The sequence below is a fragment of the Oncorhynchus gorbuscha genome, linkage group LG21 (genome assembly GCF_021184085.1).
Source record: "Oncorhynchus gorbuscha isolate QuinsamMale2020 ecotype Even-year linkage group LG21, OgorEven_v1.0, whole genome shotgun sequence".
Lineage (NCBI taxonomy): Eukaryota > Metazoa > Chordata > Actinopteri > Salmoniformes > Salmonidae > Oncorhynchus > Oncorhynchus gorbuscha.
In genome coordinates, this window is record NC_060193.1 from 26,683,605 (window position 1) to 26,706,799 (window position 23,195).

At 41.6% G+C, this 23,195-nt stretch overlaps 1 protein-coding gene across 2 annotated transcripts in view; it reads left to right on the forward strand.

The window, feature by feature from the left end:
- Nucleotides 1–17,956, forward strand: part of LOC124008877 (protein Dok-7-like) — a 48,228-nt gene extending 30,272 nt beyond the window's left edge. The window contains exons 12-13 of one of the 2 annotated variants that reach the window (XM_046320473.1): nucleotides 13,703–13,879; nucleotides 15,670–17,956. In XM_046320473.1, coding sequence (XP_046176429.1) covers nucleotides 13,703–13,879; nucleotides 15,670–15,806 — 314 coding nt within the window. In that variant the 3' untranslated portion in view covers nucleotides 15,807–17,956. The remainder of the gene's footprint in view (nucleotides 1–13,702; nucleotides 13,880–15,669) is intronic. The other variant, XM_046320474.1, reaches the window with a different exon arrangement.
- The last annotated feature ends 5,239 nt before the right edge of the window (nucleotides 17,957–23,195 follow it).

Sequence of the window (23,195 nt, forward strand, 5' to 3'; positions counted from 1 at the left end):
CGCCAGGACAGCGGAGTCAATCACCACCTTCAAGAGACACCTGAAACCCCACCTCTTTAAGGAATACCTAGGATAGGATAAAGTAATCCTTCTACCCCCCCCCTTAAAAGATTTAGATGCACTATTGTAAAGTGGCTGTTCCACTGGATGTCATAAGGTGAATGCACCAATTTGTAAGTCGCTCTGGATAAGAGCATCTGCTAAACGACTTAAATGTAAATGTAAATGTAATAAGGGTCAACACTGGCAAATATTGACTCTTTGCATCAACTTCATGTAATTTGACACTTATGAAATGCTTGTCATTATACTTCAGTATTCCATAGTAACATCTGACAAAAATATCTAAAGACACCGAAGCAGCAAACTTTGTGGAAATTAATATTTGTGTCATTCTCAAAATTTTGGGCTACGACTGTACATAGTTAGTGCAGTTAGTATGATTCTTCAAACACAGCTTATGTGTCCAAAAGACAAAAATATTTCCAGAGCTTTCTTACATCTCCTAAATATAGGACAGACACTTCAAAACCTTATTCCATATGATTTATGATATTTTTTTTGCCATTATGAATGTGTTATTCAATGCGTTTCTATGGGCTATAGTGGTGAAGGTCAAATTAAATATATATATATACCTAAAGGGGTCCTACAATTTCAAATCAAATAGCTAAATGATCCATTGTATGACCATCTTAAAACAATTCCATGTTAGCGTAGCACTCCCCCACACGCATGCCCAACTAGGAGAGGAGAGGTAAGCTACTGAACTTGATGCAGCACGAATGATGAGAGCAAACACTTGCACTTTCTCTTGACCTACGTATTGCATATAGGATGTAGCCCACCTTATAGCAGTGGGACTATTTGCAAGCAGTGACAAATAATTAGGTTATCAATATTTATTGAAAAGGAAAGGGCTAAGTTATGCGTGCATTGCGCCTTTTCCTTTTCATTGATGATAACATTTTTGATTGCAGCTCAAATCACGTTGGTTAAGCGCCCTTCACTTCTTTCCATTACCAATATTTATTTACAGACAATGTGGTAAACAATAGCCTAATCATATTTAAGATAATTTCTTTGGAAAGCCCAAATGCCACGTGATTCTCCACCCATTGAATTGGCAACCTAGGCGTACTCTATTCCATTGAGACCCATGCTCCCGCGTCAAGCACTCGAGCAGTACAGTTATTGACAGCTACGTTCACACAGCACACGCGAGTTGTCCTGAGCTAAAAAAAAGGGGCCGTCAATCTACTTGCCGAGCTTGTTTATTTTAGGGAAAGGGATTTTTCAAAAGTTAAGCTTCAATAGTGAACATACTATTGAATATGCTGGCTACTGTGGATAGTCCGCAAAAAGAAAGCTACAAAAATACACGTTGGCATTTGTCTTGGCTAGCCTACTGTAGCCAGGTCGATATCTACTGTATTTTGGAACGCAATTGTTTTTAATTAAGGGGGAGAGTCTTATTTTGAGATATTCCTTTTTAGAACGAAATATGTACAAAAATGTCATTCTAAAAAATAGCGTAATGACTTACATTGCTAAATTATATTAAACTGATGTTTAATACATATCATAATAACCAAATATAGCCTGTTAACTGTTGAATATAGAGAGAAAGCATGCCAAGCTATAGGTTCTGCATGACCCCAATGCATTTAAAAACTACACCATGTCCGGGACAGTAGAAATGTTGTTTGGGCCAGTAGATTTTTGACCAACGGCTAGCAGATACCATAGACTCCCAGTAATTGTGCTAACTACTTAACTTCATACTGCACACAGAGAAGTAGATAAAGGGTAGATAAATGGTCTTATTGCCAAAATCCCGAAGTATCCCTTGAATGTTGGACCGTGTCATAGCCTACAAATAGGACCCATTTGGGACCTGTTTTGCCTGACCAGGTCATGAGATCTGGGAAAACTCCAGGCCCCAGAAAATAAAATACATTTTGACACACCACTGTTGAACCTGTGGTGCCACCTCTTTTGAGACCACACTTGATCTTGCACACCCAACTAGTAGAAGAGAGGCTACTGAACTTGAAGCAGGGATTGCTGAGAGCGTGTGAATAATGCGCCAGAGGTGCTTTCAATACAATCAGTAGGCCTAGGCTAACTCATAGAAAGCAGAACGATATAGATGTCTGTTTCCAAATAACTTACGAAATAAATACATTTTTTCATCTCAAATTGTCCGCCTGACCGAATGCAGCCCTCTATTCCAGTGTTCTGTCTCACCATAGACAGAAATGAGCACGGAGAGAGCAAAATAATCCAGTCTGTCATTGATGTTACAGTTATTTGTGGTCTTTGTTTTTGTCTGAATGCGGAGTCAATCAAAACAGTTCTCAGTTCTCAGCTGTCTGTCTCAGCTGAATTTCACCTTGCCCTTTCTGACACAACTTCCTGTGCTCTCTCTCCATTAAAGTGGATCATTTTGATGAGTCATCTATCTTGAATCAACATATCCCCTCCCTCACCTGTTACTCTGTGTGCATGACCGTGTGGAATGGAAGACAGACAGCACCCTGGTGGATTTATACAGAAATCAGATGCAAGGGTCAGAGAGGGCAATGGTGAAGTCTCAGAAGCGGGTGACGAGGTACAGACAGGTCTGCGACACCTGGAGTGCTCTGTGAAATTGAGCCAAGCTAATGGACTAGTGCCTGACAGGTAAAACTTAATTTGAAGAGGTGTACACAACTTCTGTAGAACATCTAAGCATGAGAATAGCATGCTATTCACCTGTTATTTGTTTGTGGTGGAGTTGTGTCTACACTGTATTCTGACTGAATTCCCTCAGAATTCCACACATTTTATACACTTCAGGGTCCTATTGGGGCGGCAGGGTAGCCTAGTGGTTAGAGCGTTGGACTAGTAACCGAAAGGTTGCAAGTTCGAATCCCCGAGCTGACAAGGTACAGATCTGTCGTTCTGCCCCTGAACAGGCAGTTAACCCAATGTTCCTAGGCCGTCATTGAAAATAAGAATTTGTTCTTAACTGTCTTGCCTAGTAAAATAAAGGTAAAATAAAATATTGGATCCAGACTTGGTGCATCGGTACCGCTTGCTGTGCAGTAGCAAAGAGAACAGTATGACTTGGGTGGCTGGAGTCGACAAACATTTTCTCAGCACCCCACCACTAAACCTCTTCCCTCGGCCACGTTCCTCTGACACCGCCTGGTATAGATGTCCTGGATGGGAGGGAGCGAGCTCGGCCCCAGTTATCTACTGGGCCGTACGCACTAACCTCTGTAGCGCCTTGCAGTCGGATGCCAAGCAGTTGCCATACCAAGCGGTGATGCAGGCAGTTGTCATGACATTGCCCTCTTTGGGTACAGCGAGCACCATCCCCCTCTCTGAGTTTTCATAGAGAGAACAAAGGAATTTCTTCCACCTCACAGAACTTGAGAACTGAGCAATATTCATGTTCTGGAGAATGTATAAAAAGTCGGTGAAGTAGCCAGCTACGAACTGGTCCGTTTGGTACAATTTTGTGAAACTCATGAGAGACAATACAGCCACATTACCATAACCCTGTTTATACAAGAGTCTCTGTTGTGGGGCTTGCATCTAATTGTTGTATGGGATGAATGAGTAAAGATTAAACTATTTGTGTAATGTGATTTTAGACTGTTTAATGAAGGAAACTCTCAATTCTCTTTGGAGTTTAACTAAGTCATGGGCCCGCCCAATGAGTGCAGACATTGATCTGGCGTCATGGGACCGCCCCTTTCTGCTCTTCCAAATATAAACCCCACCTTGGGAATTTATCTTCAGATCATGCTTCTCTCAATTACGAGAGGGCTAAGGTTTGAGCCCATTGCTGAATTCTTAACCATATCACGTGTTTAACTCTGAGACTATCTAACCTACAGAATAAGAACACTTCTTTGATACTAATTAATAGTCTGAAGCTAGGAATTCGACATCATTGAACGCATAGACCGACAACCGCCGAAACATCTATTCTATAACAACATTGCTGAATGTTACTCTGAACTATCCATTCTAACCACGGCAGAGAGAGAGGGCAGACAAACTCTCCAACAGAAACAAACGTTCAAACAGAGATCACGGCGACACACTGAAATATATATATATATTGTTTGCAATTATGCCCGAATGAGTGAGTGTTCATGTGCAAAGGATTAGCATTTCAATTCAACTTTTATCTCAGTCGACCCCCACTTCCCTTTTGTCCACCAAGCCGCGATACCGGTTTATCCCACTAGGGAAACTCTGCTATCATTTCCTTGTAACTACATCTACTCTTTGTTTGTGTGCATTTCTGTGATTATTTAGTTAGTAAATCAATGATTTTAGACAATTGATGTATGGATGACTCATAGTGAAAACTGGGTTCGTGGAGGTAACCAACAATTTACGATGTTTGGAATGAGACTAACGTGAGGTAAAGAATAATTGATTAATCGGAAGACAAATTAATCAGATTTTAAAATATCTGAAAGCTATATTAGGAAAATTATAACTTTGTAATCTGAATATTTTCCTTGGTGCCCCAACTTCCTAGTTAATTACAGTTACATGATTAAGTTAGTTTAATCACCTATAATATAATAATATAATTACAGAGACTTTTTGATAAAAATAAGTCTTCAGTTTAATGATGCCAAAGACACGACACAGTCTAGAAGCTCTCAATGGTGCAGCTGTAGAACTTTCTGAGGATCATCTGGCAATGGCGAATCTTTTCAAATCAAATGTTATTTATCACATGTGCCGAATACAAATAGTGTAGACCTTACCGTGAAAGGCTTTACTTACAAGCCCTTAACCAACAATGCAGTTCTTGAAAAATAGCTATTATTTACTAAACCTTTTCCACAGTGAAGTTTATGAAATGCTGACCATATAACTTTCAAGAATGCCATTTGGAGACCCAAGTAATAGGCTTCTGTAGCCATGCTCAAATGACAGTAGAGCGCCAAACCTACCGAGTTGATTTATGATTTCTACAATGTTTTAATTATATGCCTTGACTTTTAACTGTATTTTTTTACAAAATGTGTTTTGTGTTAAATTAGCCACTATCAGTAGCCAATGTTAGTTATACACCCACATACATTTATAGCTGTCACTTTAGTGGTACTTTCCATACATTTTGCATCGTTGCATTACATAGTTAGTTTACCTTTCTTTCCTCTGTCACATTCGTGTGGAAGTTCCTGAGGACCGCTAGCAATAGTGGATGAAATTAGGCTAACGTATTACAATTTGGCAAATCATTTAGGATGTAGCCAATTTGAATCAATATGGAACGTAGTCCATTTGTAGCCATTTTAAACCTGGAGCCTGGCGCATGGTTCACGATGACTGGACTGTTGTCATCACAGTTCCATGATTAGTGAGGATAATTAGGGTTGGTCTATAGCACTACTGCTCAGCCCCTATTGTACACTTTTCTCACCTTCCAATATTTAATCGATTGAACAATTACATTTGACAACTTTCAGGATGAATCCAACCACTATTTAGTTATTCACCAATATATTTTGTGCATTAGTCTGGAGAGAAAATTCAAATAAACTTTGAATGAAAAGGTACACCAAATTTGAAGGGATGGCTTTAGAAAATGTACAGAAACCCTATTGAATTAAAACTCTGTTGGCCAGCAAGTGGGAGGGTTTTCAGAGGTTGAATTAAATGTATTCAGTGCACGCAAAGAGAACTACGCTGAGAAGGAAAGGCATGAGTAAGAAAGGAGTACATTCCCTCTATCTGATTCGGACCCCTAGAGTGCCTTACCTAGCATCTGTAAATGGCATTACAGAATGGACTATAATAGGTGAATGCACAGTAGTGCCTGTGTCAGGCTAGCTTTATGCGTTGAAGTATTGTACAGTACAGTGAGTCAGAACTTGTTTTGTTAACACACTGTACACTTCTCAGGCCTCTGTCTGTTTCCATGTCTGAGTGGCTCACCTCACCTGTGCCTATGAAAATTGCTGAGAGATTCATTCTGGCTGTGTATTTATGTAACTCAGTAACTAATTTACATTTACATTTAAGTCATTTAGCAGACGCTCTTATCCAGAGCGACTTACAAACTAATGTTGCATAATGAGCGCACATTCTTGTGCTACAGCTGTGAGAAGAACACGCACACATACGTACACAGGGGAGCACCGGTCACTTCCTGATACGTCACCGTAGTCCTTTACACACCTGTTCTAGAACTATCCTTACCGCTGTCACACATTGGCACCACATCCATCACTCACTCCACCGCTCATTTGCCTGCCGCACCTGGCTTTAGTTCCCACGCCACCTTCCCACCCTCCTCCTGTTGAAGCCATAACATTATTAATTAGTGCAAGAACTCCCTCTAGAACTCCCTCTTTAGGACAGGTCTTTGGTCATGACCACTGGGGACAGTGTTGTTAACCGTACGAAGGCATTAGCTGTCTAGCGACTGTACATTTTTATGCCCAACAACCTGTGCTGCACAATTCCTTGAGCTTCTCAAAACTGGCCACCTTTAGCTCCTTATTAAAAACAACCGTTCTTCTTAAAATTCACAGAACGTCTGTGACAACATAATCTTTCACATGGGCTCAATGAAACAAATCCTCACTGCCAGTGTCCCCAAACAAAAAGATAGCATAGAAGCACAGAGCCCCTGCTTACTGCATCGGCACCGACCATTGGCACTTTGTTCTAAAAGCTGGAGCAGTCGACTGTGCTGAGCTCCCGTCGCTAACCTTCGCCAGGGGTTACCTCCGTGACATCCACTTTCAAAGAGAATCCACAGAGCGGTGCTGCTTCACAAAGAGCCATCTGCCAAAATGGCCTGCCCCATGCTGGGCTAACTCCGTGTCAACGCTGTCTAAAGGGCCCCTGCACTAAGCTGTTGGCATGCCCACTGTTGTAATGGGCAGCCATTATGGCCTGTTGTGATTGTGAGGGCCGGTTAATGTGATCAATTAGGCATCAGACCTCACAGATGATGCCAAAGGACAGACCCGCAGAGACTCTGGCAGTCTCTAATGGCTTCGCAATGACTGTGGAGAAATATTGCCCTGTAACTGTTGGTGCGCAGCTGATTAGGGGGTCCATGTTGCCATTTTGAAGGATTTAAATGGAATGAAGGAAAGGAATCACTGTAGAAGTAGCTTTGTCCGAGCCAGAATAGCCCTCAGGGCAGGAGCCTATTTACTGTTTCTGTAGTGTGAGGCAGCTTGATGTACAGGTACAGCCTGTGCATAGGACGCTAGTACTCTAACATAATTGTATTTACTTTATTATTTCTCATTGCATAAAAATGACCCATCACCGCAGTACAAGAAGATGGCTCGCAATTTCAACCAATCGCTGCACAGTTATCTCATAATGGTAAAATCAAGCAAGCCACACGTCAACAAACGTTTTCTCTCGTCAACGCATTTTCGTGAGAAATTGGATAAAAATCATTGCATATTGCCATGCAAAATGTCAGAATTGCCGCAGCAAAATCAAGCATTTTTGCCCGCAAATATATATTTAAAAAAATCGGCCAAATCCTGGAGGGACTGGCATTAAGAATAATATAAAACCAGTCTGCACACCACCAAGGTGAATTGGTTTAGTCTTGACTCTAGGTTGACAGTGTTGGGGGATGGGTAATGTAGTCGACTCTTGGTTGACAGTGTTGGGGGATGGGTAATGTATTGATGCTCGAGTGCCAAATCAGCACAAATGGACACGAAAAGGTCTAAGCCATCAGGTGCCCAGTTTAGGAAAAAGAGGAAAGAAGAAGAGGAGAAACGTACAAAAGATAAAGGTTTGCAGCTATGTCATCTCTTTATGAGTATAATATTATGCACGTAATAGGCTAGTATAACACTTATGTTTGTTAGTCTATGTTGCTAAGGCGACAATATTCTGGTTTCTGTCCAACTAGCTTACATAACATTGGATATAATTTAACACAGTTTCATCATGATTATGTGTGTAGCCTGCAGAAGAACGATTACAACCTAACTAGCACATTATTGATTTGGTTAACTTTCATTGAGGTGACATCATAAAGGTTTTCTGTGATTGTATTGACTAGGTCCTGAGCTCAGTAAGGGGAATTTCCAATGTAGGCTAACTTAAAATATATTATGCTGATATTTTGTATCTTTTGTGATATATTGAGCCCTAGAATTAGACAAGGAGGTTGTATGGTTCATTTGGTTCCTATTCTGAAAGTTTGATCAATTGTGCATAATGACATGTATATTTAATTGTGCAACAAATGTATTTAGGGTGTCAGACTCATATACTGTATTTCAATGCAAATTCAGAGGCACTTCTGAAATATTTTGGAGCACCCTCTGGCACTGGCCAGGATGAGGAGGCATCTACCTCCTCAGCCACACAGGCCTCTTCAGAAATTATCTCGGAGCCTCAAGATGAGGAGCCATCCACCTCCTCAGCCACACAGGTGTCTTCACAAATGTCTGAGACTGAGGATAAAGACCCATTTGCTTCCACTTCTCCCCAACAGGATTCTGCAGGATTCTTCAGGTGTGTGTGTGGGTACACGTACATGTGTTTATGTGTGCATACCTGTATAACATAAGCAAAATCAATCATTTCCCTTTGCCAAGTTTTAAGTTTCCATCTTGTAGGTAACAATGATGCTTTTATTATTACTGGGTGTGTATGTGGGATGTTCCACCACTATAAATTCTGTGAATAACGTGTGTAAACTAATGCCCATTGGAAATGCCTGTAGCAGCATCCCCACAAAATCCTGTCTACAGACCCTGCTGCTGAGGATGAACCACTGTCTACAGACCCTGCTGCTGAGGATGAATCACTGTCTACAGACCCTGCTGCTGAGGATGAACCACTGTCTACATACCCTGCTGCTGAGGATGAACCACTGTCTACAGACCCTGCTGCTGAGGATGAACCACTGTCTACAGACCCTGCTGCTGAGGATGAACCACTGTCTACAGACCCTGGTGACTGAGGATGAACCACTGTCTACAGACCCTGGTGACTGAGGATGAATCACTGTCTACAGACCCTGGTGACTGAGGATGAACCACTGTCTACAGACCCTGCTGCTGAGGATGAACCACTGTCTACAGACCCTGGTGACTGAGGATGAATCACTGTCTACAGACCCTGGTGACTGAGGATGAACCACTGTCTACAGACCCTGCTGCTGAGGATGAACCACTGTCTACAGACCCTGCTGCTGAGGATGAACCACTGTCTACAGACCCTGCTGCTGAGGATGAACCACTGTCTACAGACCCTGGTGACTGAGGATGAACCACTGTCTACAGACCCTGGTGACTGAGGATGAATCACTGTCTACAGACCCTGGTGACTGAGGATGAACCACTGTCTACAGACCCTGCTGCTGAGGATGAACCACTGTCTACAGACCCTGCTGCTGAGGATGAACCACTGTCTACAGACCCTACTGACTGGCCTTCAGTTCTCACTGACAGAATTCGGACACAACTAGTTTGCAGAGGACCAAGTGAGGTACCACCTAACTTTGTTTTCCCTAGGAATGAGAGTGATAGAATAAGTTGCCACCACCAGTATTTCAGGAAGACCTTGGTGAGTGTTGAAACAATCCCTAGAAGTTGGTTGGTGTATTCTGAAAGAAACAACAGCCTCTTCTGCTCCTGCTGCAAACTCTTTTCTAGGAAGAAAATGTATTTGGAAACATGCAAGTTCTTTGCTGACTTCACACGACAGCAGTCCAGAACACCAAAACTGCATGAAAACATGGAGAGAACTGACAATGAGGATCACAAAAGGGGAAACAATTGATAAGCATGAGATGGCACTTATGGAGGCTGAGAGGATGAGATGGAGAGAGGTGTTGACACATCTGACTGCTATTGTGCAGTCTCTGGCAATTAGAAATCTGGCACTAAGGGGACACACGGAAACACTGTACTCTCCATCAAATGGAAATATCCTCAAAGAGGTTGAACTGATGGCACAATTTGATCCAGTCATGAATGAGAACCTTAACCGTGTCCAAAAAGGGACTTCAAGTCACACCACCTTGGCCACCAAATACAGAATGAACTCATTGATTTGTTGAGCAGCATTTCAATAATGGTGAGTGACATCAAGCTGGCAAAATGACTCTCTATCATTCTAGATTGCACCTCAGATGTCAGCCACACTGAACAGTTGTCAGTTGTGATTAGAATTGTGTCCCTGAAGGAGGAGCCCCAGATAAAGGAACGTTTTACAGGAGTTTTGGAGGCAGAGGAGTCCACGGGCCAACGTTTGGCATCCCTGATTCTCAAAAAATTCATTTTGAGGACTGCAGAGGACAGTTTTATGATAATGGGGCCAACGTGAAAGGCAAAAACAAAGGTGCCCAAGCCAGACTCCTGGAAATGAATCCAAGAGCTCTATTTGTGCCATGTGGAGCTCACACATTGAACCTGGTTGTGGCTGATGCTGCTAAAAGTTCTGTCGATGCCACAGGTTACTTTGGCATCTTACACAAACTGTACACCTTGTTCTCAGCCTCCACACAGCGATGGGCCATCCTGAAAAAAACATGTGGACATCACTTTGAAGATGTGGACTGAGACAAGGCGGGAGAGTAAAGTTTAGAGTGTTGAGCCACTGCGGTATCAGGCAGCAGCGGTGAGAGAGGCGCTGATTGAGGTGAGGGATCAAAGCAACGATCCTGTGATAAAGATTGAGGCCCAGTCCTTGTCAGAGGAGGTGGGATTATACCGCTTCAGCATCTACAGTGGTGTGGTATGACATCTTGAGCCAGATCCAACATGTGAGCAAGCTGATGCCGTATGTGCATGTGGATGTTGCAGTCCGTCTTCTCAGAAAGACAGAGAGAGGTCTCAGCAACTACAGGTCAACAGGCTTTATGACTGCACAAACGTCAGCCAAGGATATTTGCGTGGGAATGAATGTAGAGGCCGTTCTACAACAAAAAAGTTTGCGGTCTACGGAGAGGCACATATCATACGAATCATTTGATGAGCCTTTGAATGATGCCCTGAAGAATCTGGGGGTGACATTTTTCAAATTTGTTGTTGATGCTGCAACCTCAACCTGCAACCTTGGAAAATGTGGGAGAGAAGTTTGGAGTCCTGTCAACCTTCCAAAGTCTCTCAAATGAGGAGCTGACAGAACAGTGTGAGGCCCTTAGTATGACACTGAACTACAAAGAACATTCAGAATTGGATGGCAGAGAGCTTGCACAGGAATTGAAGAACTTCCTGACTTGCCAGATGGCAGTTGTGCAATTTAGTTTGTGTGTTTCAGGTTATCTTCTTTATAAGTGTGTTATTATATTTGTGTATTTGTGTGATATAGTATTTGTGCAATTTAGTTTTATTTGTGTTTTTTGTTAGCAATAGGGTAATAGTGTAATAATTTGATTTATCTGTTTTTATTTGTATTTATATACTACAATTGGTTTCTATTTGTCTTTGTCACTTATTTGTGTATATATTTATATCATTTTAAATGTTATGATTCATTTATTTGTGTTGTTCCAAATGTCTGAATAAAAGGTTTTGTCCTAGTTGTATCTGTGAAGCGTGTTGTATTCGGTGCTTTTAGATCCCGAAGGAAGCTCGCTAGGAAAAAGTGATGTCTCACCTCCCATGGTCTGTTTAGAGCTGTCTGTGCAGAGATACAAGTATATCTGTTTTCATATCCCACTGTTTTCACACAACTGTTTTATATAATACAGGGCCTTTAATGCAGTGTTTGTTCTTCCATAAAATGGCCCCTGGCTTTTGAGAGTAGCTAGATACACTGACCTAAAAATGTTAATTTGATGTGTGGATTTAATCATGTTTACTAAAGAAGAGCTGCTTCAAGTGTTTTGCACCTTGCCATTGGTGGTAGTAGATAAGTAGGCTAGAATAGCAGATGTAGTCACGATAGCAGTAATGATTTACAGTGCTTTCAGAAATTATTCACACCCCTTTACTTTTCCCACATTTTGTTGTGTTACAACTTGAATTTAAAATGTATTACATTTAGCCTTGTGTCCCAGATCTATACACAATACTCCATAATGTTAAAGTGGAATTTTGTTTGTAGTTTTAAAAAAATGACTAAATAAGGTCAGGAATGAAAATGTGCTTAACAAATCGCATATTAAGTTGCATGGACTCATTCCATATTCAATAATAGTGGTTAACATGATTTCTGAATGACTATCCCATCTCTGTACCCCACACATACAATTATCTGTAAGTTCCCTCAATTTGTTGAGTGTTGAATTTCAAGTAGAGATTCAACCACAAAGACCAGGGAGGGTTTTCAATGTCTCACAAAGAAGGGCACCGATTGGTAAATGTGTAAAATAATTTAAAAAACAGATGCTGAATATCCCTTTGAGCATGGTGAATTTATTAATTAGTCATTACAAAGATACAGGCGTCCTTCCTAACTCAGTTGCCGGAGAGGAAGGAAACTGCTCAGGGATTTCACAATGAGGCCAAAGGGGATTTCAAAACGCATAGAGTTTAATGGTTGTGATATAAGAAAACTAAGGAAGGATCAACAACATTGTAGTTGCTTCACAATACTAACCTAAATGACATATTGAAAAAAGTCTGTACATAATACAGATATTCCCAAACATCCATCCTGTTTGCAACAAGGCACTAAAGTAAAACTGCAAATATGTGACGAAGAAATACACTTTTCGTCCTGAATACAAAGCGTCATCTTTGGAGAAAACACAACACATCGCTGAGTACCACTCTTAATATTTTCAACACGGTGGTGGCTGCATCATGTTATGGGCATGCTTGTCATCAGCAAGGACTAGGGTGTTTTTTGGGGGATTAAAAGAAAAGTGTTGACACTTACTGTAGCTGATAAAAAGCCACTTCTCTGAAATGCACATATTTTAGCTGTGGTCTATACCCTTGTATGAATAAGACATTGAGGTCAATGGCACTCAGCAACACAGCAATGTAGCCCTCTTTACCCTGAATGGCTTTCAGCTTTATGACAGGCAAAGCACTTTGGAGATCTCCTCTTATCACTGTGCACATCAAAGAGCTGGTTCAAAGCATGTTGATTTAACATATTGACTCACTGTATTTCTCTCATTTGTGTGTTTGGCAGAAAATACTTTCCTGACAAATGGATATAATAGACTGTATAAACAAATGGATATAATTGGTTGTATAAACATTTTTCACAGCATTTCAACTGTTCATCAATAAACTATGACTCTAGTACTGTGTCGTATTATGTATAGTATGTTCAGTTGCACACATTTGCTAACGCATGTTGTAGCTTGTAGGTCCTATCAAACAGATGGAAGACATAGGCTTACCTGTGCTAATTAGCTGTCTGTGTCTCCGAACACCTGTGTGTAAACGGAAGACGGAAACAACAAACGTGTTGTTGGCTGCAACTGTGTTAAAACCATAGATATTTTGCATCTGTGAAGTTATTTTGACCTGATATGTTTCTAGAATTATACCGCGATTGAGAATCGATTCACGTTCAGATGGATTATTTGTCTGTTTTGCCTGCCAGAGCCAATTCTCCTCGAAACAGAACATGTAAGGTCCTTGGACTAGAAGGAGTAACGTGAGGCTCCTTTAGTCCATTATTGGGCTAACCTCACCTGTGCCTGCTGATAAACCGGCCTCATTAGGCCACCCAGACTGATTTGTGGTTCAATAACATCCTGGTATTTCTCCATTGGCAGGGGCCATGTTTGTGTTCCCGACAGAAATGGCGGCTCCAGAAAGACCCCGCGGTGATGGAGTGACCTACGTCAATATTCCCATCAGCCCCACGTCCAAGAAACAGCTGAACTACATGGAGCTGGAGCATCAGGAGCAAACTGGGGTCAGGGGGACTGGTCAACACCTCCCAGGACAGAGTAAGGGCCCATTTTCTCAATAACAACCCGTTTTTTTTGTAGGTCATTGGCGGTTGTGGTTCCAATGTCTTTGATCTTGCTACAAATGTTTCTATAGCCAATCGACATGATGTGCCTCTTGAAGTGCAATAGTGTACATGCAGGTACACTATATTCAAAAGTGATGTTGTGGTCAAAGAAAAAAAAGTGGTAAACATGATATTTCTTGTGTGAGCAGAGTACTCAAACGTGACCATTTTTATTTAAAGGTCCAATGCAGCCATTATTTTTAATCTCAATATCAATTTATAGGTACCTAATTGTGAATGGTAAAAAATAAACAAAAATTGCTTCTTAGCAAAGAGCAATTTCTCAAGCAAGAATTTTGCTAGGACTGTTTGGGAGTTATTGGCAGAGAGATTTGGAACTCTCTTTCTTATTGGTCAATTAACGGCCCGGTGCAGTCAACAAATCAGATTTCCCTGTGTTTTATCTACTATTGTACAGCAGCTGATGAAACTAACACTGTAAAAGTGTGAATTTGATCAGTGTTATTTCCTGATAGTTGCTGGTTGAAAATACAATCGACACAAAACATCTAACTAGCGGGTTTGCATGGGTGGGAGTTTTGGATTTCCATGGTGATTTAGTTTAGTTGAAAGTTTTGTGGGGAAAAAGCGGAATTCCCTTACATTGGTGACTTTTTAAAAATCCAATCAGTTTTCCACGTTGTCATCGCATTGATTTAAAAAAATGTATGATGTGGAAAGTTTGATTCAACCACTTTTTGTCCAGTGGGTCCCCACTCAGACCACTCCCACAGAGTCCAAGTCAAATTCATGCTTGTAACCAGAAATTATTTGATATTGATATAAAAATGGCTGCATTGGGCCTTTAACTAATTTACTGCCCGAAATGTCAACAGGCAGGCTAAAACTCCATCCCCACCAAAACAGGCTGACATTCATTTCAAACAGCTCTTACACTGAAAGTGCATTATCACAATGTTCACAATTTCACAGTATTACTCCAACCTCATACTGTGGAAATATATATACATTTTTGACTGCACTGGGTCCTCCAGATTTCTTGTTTTTTGCTCACAACTAGAATGGCAAAGAGGGACAGAAGGGTGAGGAGCGACAGGGTAGCTTGCGACCACTAGCGTATCGATTCAAATCAGACTCAATAGACTCTTAGTAAATGATACTCCTTCAATTCGATTCCCCGCTTAGTCAGAGATAAGAAAATAACCCTCCAGCGCTCACGTTGATTCGCTCCCCGTCTGGCCGAGCGACACTCGAGCTGCTGTCGTCAGGTGCGGGGATGCGACAGCGCGGGTCTAATAACGTGGTTACTCTCCGGGAATATGAGGGACGCTCTTGCTCGCGGCGAGAAAGGTTCATTTCCAAGGTCATCTTGACGGGTTCTGTCATTTGGAGGAGTGTGCCAGTGTAGCCGGGATGAAAGGTCGTAGGGCGTTCAGAATACCGCAGTGAATTCACTTGCTCTAATGGGGTCATCTTCCCAGACTGTGTTGTGTGTTTGTTCATTTTTCCACTTCATGAAACTGCCGGGAGAAAGTATAACTGAAGCAATGGTACTTAATGCTTCCTCTGTAGTTCACAGACAGGAAGATATTACTGTTTTCTCTCATTTGAATGATAATCGTACATAAGTGTGGTCACTGTGTTTTTGAATAAACCTCTCTACCATGTTTATTTTATTTTTATGCATGACACCCTGAAAGAAGGGTCAACAATACTCATTATTACTCATCTCATAGACTGCCTGTTTTCTTCCCTCTACAGGGAAAAGTTCCACTAAATATGCCCAGATTGACATCAATGCTACGGATGCCGCCCACAAAACGGGTACCCAGCATGCCCTGGGGCGAGAGGAGGGTCTTCGCACCCTGGAGCAGAGGAGGAGAGGAGTACCACAGTGATATCACACCTCCAATCTTGACCTCCACAGGGCCGCTGGCCCAGACCACACTGTTGTATAAATCTCTAGAATTCACCAGAAACATGGATTTCCTGGGGCACCTCCAGCTGCCATGATGTCAAACTCCTCCGAGATCTGCCACATTTGATTTCTCTAACATCAATTGTTGATGTCTTCGGACAGTACTGTCATTCTGCAATCACGAAAGCAACATGAAAACAAACTGTAATTAAAAAGACAAAAGCTGCTGCATGGATTTAAGGGATGTAAAGGGGACATTTCAATCCCTTGTGGAACCAGACATCTCATTAGAAGGCATCACTGTCACTGTCACAGCCCTGGGCAGACTTGGGAGGAGTGGGGGGCTGAAAGTGCCAGTCTTGGAACTGAGTCATTACCCAGGCACAAACCCCCGGAGGAGCAGTGGGTTTTTCACAGCCTCGTCTGTGCCACCCCTAATCTAATACAATACGGTTAGTACCTCGTTTGGGGGAGATGAGGAGGGAGTTGGAAAAAAGCATCACCCTCTAACTCCTCTCTGATTATCGTTTTACTAATTCTATAGTGTTTACTTGTATGAAAGCCTTGATTGAGGCCTTTTGAAAGAGACTAGTTTAGTTTAGCACAGGGCCAGATAGATAATGGATAATCAGTCTATATTTATCCTGTACAGTACATGCAGTCTTACTCATTCAGAATGTCGTAGCTACAGCGACGTTCAACAAACTTTTTGAGACCTTTATGAAGCTAATGCAACAAAGTGGGCATAGACGTTCCGGCGGTGTTTGTATACCAATGAGACCAACGCGATTAAGCCCTCATTATTGGGTTCTGGTGACTCAGCCCAGGCTTGTAATTGTTCCGCGTTGGCTAAATGAACTTTGGTTGGCTTGAGTGTGCCTAATTGCCCGCTGTTGACCACATCCGTAGCGTTCGTTTCTGGGCGCTCTCCATTTGTTTTTCAACTACACGGTTCACATGGCTTCGCTGAGGGACAGACAGACAGACAGACAGACAGACAGACAGACAGACAGACAGACAGACAGACAGACAGACAGACAGACAGACAGACAGACAGACAGACAGACAGACAGACAGACAGACAGACAGACAGACAGACAGACAGACAGACAGACAGACAGACAGACAGACAGACAGACAGACAGAGCTTCAGCAACATACACCCTATAAATAATTCATTGGATTTTTTTCAGCTTCGCAGAAAGGAAAAATGAAAAACAATATCCCGGAAATGTTTGTCAGAAGCGCCTGTGGCCCCCCATTATGCAAACATATATCTTTTTTTTTTAAATAGCTAGATCATTTAAGACAAGAGTTCCTATGTAAAAGTAACCTTATTGGAATAGAAATTTCTTCTTGTCTATATTCCCTACTGTGTGTTGAACGTATGTGTTTGTTTTGCTGATACTTTAGACAGTCATTATTGTGATGTTAGTGCGGTTCTCATTATATTAGTACGTATATCACTTTTTCATATACGCAAATGTAACCTTGTCTAGAGAGAAATATACTTGTATTAAAACCAATATATATTTCTCCGGTATCTGTAAATACATTTCCCTGTTTCTGTTCTAGATGTCTTGGACTGCCGTACATCATATATTTGAAGATAATGTGTATGTACAGATCAATGTTAAGAGTTTTACATACGATGTCTGTATTTTTTCAGAAGCCTTTTTTTTTGAACATTTTATTTATAACAAATAACAACCATTGCTTTGACGTGTTGAGTTCATTTCTTTATGTACTGGTTCACTGATTGGACTATTTTTATCCTCATGTGGCTCATTGAACATAAAGCCAATGGTTACACTGCACTTACAACAACCTTTACAACCAAATGGTTGTTTGTTTTGGTTGGAGTAAAAGAGTCTAGTCCTGTTTGTCATAGGGACCGGATGTTGGAGCTGTCTTAAGGGCAGTAAGTAACAGGAGGCAACAGAATTCGGTGCAAAAAGTGTAAGCAATCCAATGGATATTTACATAGGACTACAAAAAATATTTACAAAATAGGCAGATTCTCAAATACTGTCAAAACACTGATTTGAATTAAATAAAAACCTCAAAATCAGACCTACTCTGCCAAAACAACTATAGCAGGTTGGGGTATACCAGGCCACCCCACATGAAAAAAAATATTATAGTATACTATGGCATAAATACTATAGTATTCACTAGTGTTTTTGCAGACTTCACAGTAGTATTCACTGTACTGTTTTTGTGGACTTAAGTCAGCATGATGTAGTATTTACTGTACTATACTGTAGTATTTACAGTTAACTATAGTGTAAAAGAAAATTGTACTATATATACTATATAATTAATGTAGTGTTTTTGCAGATTGTATGTAGTATACTATGATATTTACTGTAGCGTTTACTATAGTGGTTTTGTTTTATTATCTTTGACATTGAAGTTAAAGCGTTCTCCTTGAGGAAACCTACTGGATAAATACTAAAAGAGTACATTTTCCATAACTGGTAGGTAGATAGGACTGGGGTCTGAACAGAGTTCAGGTTTCTCACTTATGGGTGGCACAAATTGGGGTATGGGGGAGGGGAATGGGCAGGACATTAACATTTTAAATACTGTCGTATTTACTAAAGTAAAAAAAAGTATAGTGTTTTTGCAGACTGTCATGTTTTTGCAGACATTACTGTAGTATTCACTATAATGTTTTTTTGCCGATAATACTGTAGTACCACATATGTTAGAAGGATACTACAGTGTGTAGTATAGCATTCTACAGTATAGTAAGTACTGTAGTATTCTATAGTAAACTGTACTCTTTTTTTCACGTTGTTCCTCCAGCACATACTGTATACCTGAGGTAGAACAGAAGTGAAGCACAGCACTTCTGATAAACAGACAGCTTTATACCAATGGGGTGATTCCGCTTCAAACCAGGCCAAAACATGAGCGTCACAGCAGTTGAAGCTTAGGTCAATACATTACATTCAATAGGAAAATATGAGCGTCACAGTGGTTGATGCTTAGGTTAAGACATTGCATTTCATTTTTAAAAAGTTGGTGATAAAGCTGCAATAGAGATATTGTTTAGCGACTCAGGCAGACAGACAGACATAACCACAAAGACAGACAGACAGACATATACACTCATAAGACAGACAGACATATACACTCATAAGACAGACAAACAGTCAGACCGACAGACAGACAGACAGACATAAACACTCCAATTTGCTTACCCATCCAACATATCCAATCAAGATGCCATTTCCATCTCAATCCACACAGCTCCATCACACTTGGACAAGAAGAACATCTGTGAGAATGCTGTTCATTGACTATAGTTCAGCATTCAACACCATTGTTCACTTCAAGCTTGTCACCAAGCTCAGGGCCACCCTCTATAACTGGATCCTGTATATCCTGACGGGCAGACCACAGGCTGTGAGAGTTGGCAACAACACCTCCACAATGGCTCTCAACACGGGGGACCCTCAGGGATGTGTGCTTAGCCCACTGCTCTACTCCTTGTTCACCTACGACTGCGTGGCGAAACACGACACCAACTCCATTATCAAGCTTGCTGATGGCACCGAGGTTGTAGGCCTGATCACCAACAGCGATGAGATGGCCTACAGGGAGGAGGTCAGAGACCTGTCAGTGGGACCACAGTGGAGAGAGCGCTTCAAGTTAATCGGCATCCACATCACAGAGAACTTGACATGGACCCACAACATGACAACTTTAGTCAAAAAGGCTTAACAGCGCCTCTTCTACCACAGGCGGCTGAAGAAATTTTGCATATCCCCCAAACAATCTGCAACTTCTACCACTGCACAATTGATAGCGTCCTGACAGGCTGCATCATGGCCTGTTACGGAAACTGCTCCGCTCCCGACCCGCAAGGCCCTTCAACGGGTGCTGAAGATAGCCCAGTCTATCACTGGGGCCCAGCTCCCACCCATAGAGGACATTTATTCCAAGCGGTTCCTCAGGAAGGTCTGCAACATCATCAAGGACGCACACACCCCAGCCACTGACTGACTGTTCACTCCTTTATCGTGGTATCGGTAAATCGAGATCCGGACCTCGAGGCTCCGAGACGGTTTTCACCCTCAAGCCATCTGACTGCTGAACACCTGAATCAGGACCGACCACCTGCATACCAACAGTCTCCTTGCACTGGACTCACACCTTAGCACACATACAGTACGTACAAAGTAAACACATACTGTATACACACGGACGCACACACACACATACTTTCACGGTACATATCCACGACTCCAGCTATTACATACTATTATTGCACATTCAACAATTTGCTCTCAATTCCACCTTCCTGGCACGTGTAAATATTCTACTGTAAATGTTTGCCCCCTTTAAATTGTTTAAATGCCTACCTGTATTTATATTTCTGAAAAATGTACTCTATTTCTATTCCATCGAGCTAAATCTATTTGATTGTTCCTTTTTTTAAATTCTTACTATGCGGCATTGTCTAGAGTGAACCTGCAAGTAAGCGTTTCATTGTATTGTGTGCCATGTGTATCCTGTGCGTATGGCAAATAAACTTCACTTGACACAGGCGCAGCGTATTCTTTTCAATACCTCTGGGTCTATGTAGACAGCATGCTCACATGTTTTACTCAAACATGATGTGAATTATTCATAAAAACATTATGAATCGACTACATAGGCAGAAAACCACAACGCCAATATGACTTGGCCAAAATCAGCACCACAGACAAGGCAAACATTGTCCAAAGCCACACAGCTGAGCCTCATCCCCAAATCACCCAGCTACAGCAGAGCTGTAATTAACACCACTTTAGTCTCCCAACATGGCAGCTGGTAAGCTTTTATCAGAACTGCTGCTTGTTCTCGCACTGTTTCTGCTGTTTGTAAATCCCACAAGTAACTCTGTGGTCTCCGTTGATTTCTAGGATTGTGTAGCCTGGTTTTACTGTAAACACTGGCTTGGTGGGCTTTAGGCAAACCAGGTCACCATGGTAACCCATGGACAGGCAGACAGACCTAGATACCCACAAGCTTGGGATCTTGGCCAAGTAAAAAGTGTTCCCGGATGTGAAATAATACACATATGGTACACTTACACTTACAGTCAACCCGCCAACCACATCATTCAATGTATTTTAAGTTTCATTTAAACTTTGACCAACACTTTGATTGATTGTTGTTGAAATGGGAAAGGTTGAGGTCTCCTCATCCGAGGCTCCGAGCCAGAGGGAGATGGGTCTGAGGTTTCCTCAGGAAGCCATGCCAACCGACTGCTCTGTCTGCCCGCAGTAAGACCAATCATGTGTAGTGAAATCTTTCTGTCACTCAAGTGTGTTTGAAGTGATGCTCCTGCCTCTTTTAATTGGCATGCATAATACTGTATGTTCAAGCAGAGACGAAGAGAGGCCCAACTGGGGAAAATCTGTCTCCCTCTGTCTCCCTCCCGTTTTATTGTTGTTGTTTCGCCCACCAAGCAAGAAGCTTTTGTTTGGAGGTCAATGAGAGTGTAGAAGTTGGTCAACAAAAAAAATCAATGGCTTATTTGCTGCGTGAGGTTTATTTGATCGAATAGTAGTTTTGGAATGCTTAAGTTGTTACGAGTCTACTGCTATAAGTAGACTTTATACTGGAGTTGTCTTGAGATGGCTATTCATATTCATGGCATGAGGCTAGTAAAATAGCATCTCTCTCCCTTGAATGCAATGCGGTTGACGTCAACAATCCTCATCGAAATTTTAAAAAGGATTACAATAATGAGATGTATCCCACCAATCCAAAGACAGGATTAGGCGGGAGCTAGACAGCCTGCCGTGCCGCTTTGTGGACAACAACTCCCATTGTTTGGGTGGAAAGACATGTACAGTATATTGTCAGTATATCCATAATCTTTGGTTCAAGCCTCCTCTCACCAAGCAGGATTCCTACTACAATGTGAGGTGCCTATGAAAGCAAGGATGTAGCTGACATATGAGAGAGATCATTTAACGAGTTCAGTGAGTTTTTTTTTGTCTCTGAAACCCTCTAGCTTTTAGCGTTGGAGAAAATTACAACTGTTGAATTAGTTATGTAGACCTGAAAATGAGACCTGATGTTTGATTTGTCAATCTTACGTCTCGTCAAAAACAAATTCAAATAACTGCACACTTCTCAATTATTCAGGCGCTATTCTGCTGGAAAATACTTACTCAGCTTTATAGCAGTCTAAATTCCTGGTTTTTCAAACAACTTAAAATGAATAAACCACCAAATTCAATAAAAAATTCAACAACAGAGGGAGACTGAGCCTTATTCGCACCTTATCATCAAACACAGAGAGCGGACAACACAGGAATAGCCGAGCCTGGGCATGGTTTATTAAGCTTTAGTTAATAACATTGAGAATATGATGATATTAGATTTCCAGAGTATATGGTGACATGGTCGGGAATGAGTCAGCATAACACCATGTCAGTTCTCTCATGACAACAAGACCACACAATGACCTTTCTCACTTCTTCCCCTCTGCTTTTCTCCTTTTTTTCTCCATCCCGTTTTGTTACCTTTTTCCATCCAAAAGGTCACCAATATCTCACCCTTATCTGTTGTTTTTACTTGATAATTACGCGCAGGAGAGAGAAAAGAGGGCTGGCCAACTAGAGGAGTGAAGGGCAGATGGAAAGAAACCCCCCTGAAGGTGTAAATGCATAACGACCAGCTCTATGATTAGAACCAGGTGATAGGTCCCCTCTTCCCCCATCCTGTCTCCATCAGTTTCCCCAACAAACCTTTTCAAAGGCCCCCCGGAAGGCACTGTGCGGGTCAACTTTACAAAAGTACATATTGAGTGATATAATAGATACAATACATTAGCCACGGAAGTATTTTAGCCATTTGACTTTATCGATCAACATCATTGTCGATTGACTTAATCGCCTTTTTCCCCCGACGTTGTTTCGATCTACATTAATCTTTTTTTTTTTTGCTCTTGAGTCGTTCATGCAGCTGGGTGTATACGGCAGAAAGGACGGAGTCACACTTGAAAAGGCTTTCAGTTGAGCACCGGAAAACAGAAGCGTGACACACTTGACACGTTCGTTTGACATTTGAATGCCTTTGCACTCGTTCAGTGTGTTGCACGCAATGTGAAAGTACAATAATGCACGTGTCAATTCAAATGACATGTAGTACTAATGTTGAGTGTCATATTATGCTTATGTAAGAATGGTAAACGACCTCGTACGTACCCCCTCCACTAAAGCATCTCTGTGAGTGAGCATCACGACTATCATGGCAATCATGTCAACTCACAGGTGTCATGCTCGTCCTCATAAGTGTTTAGGAAATGGTCTCCAAGTGTTTTAAAATGGTCTTTGACGCACATTGGCGCTCCAACCTTCAA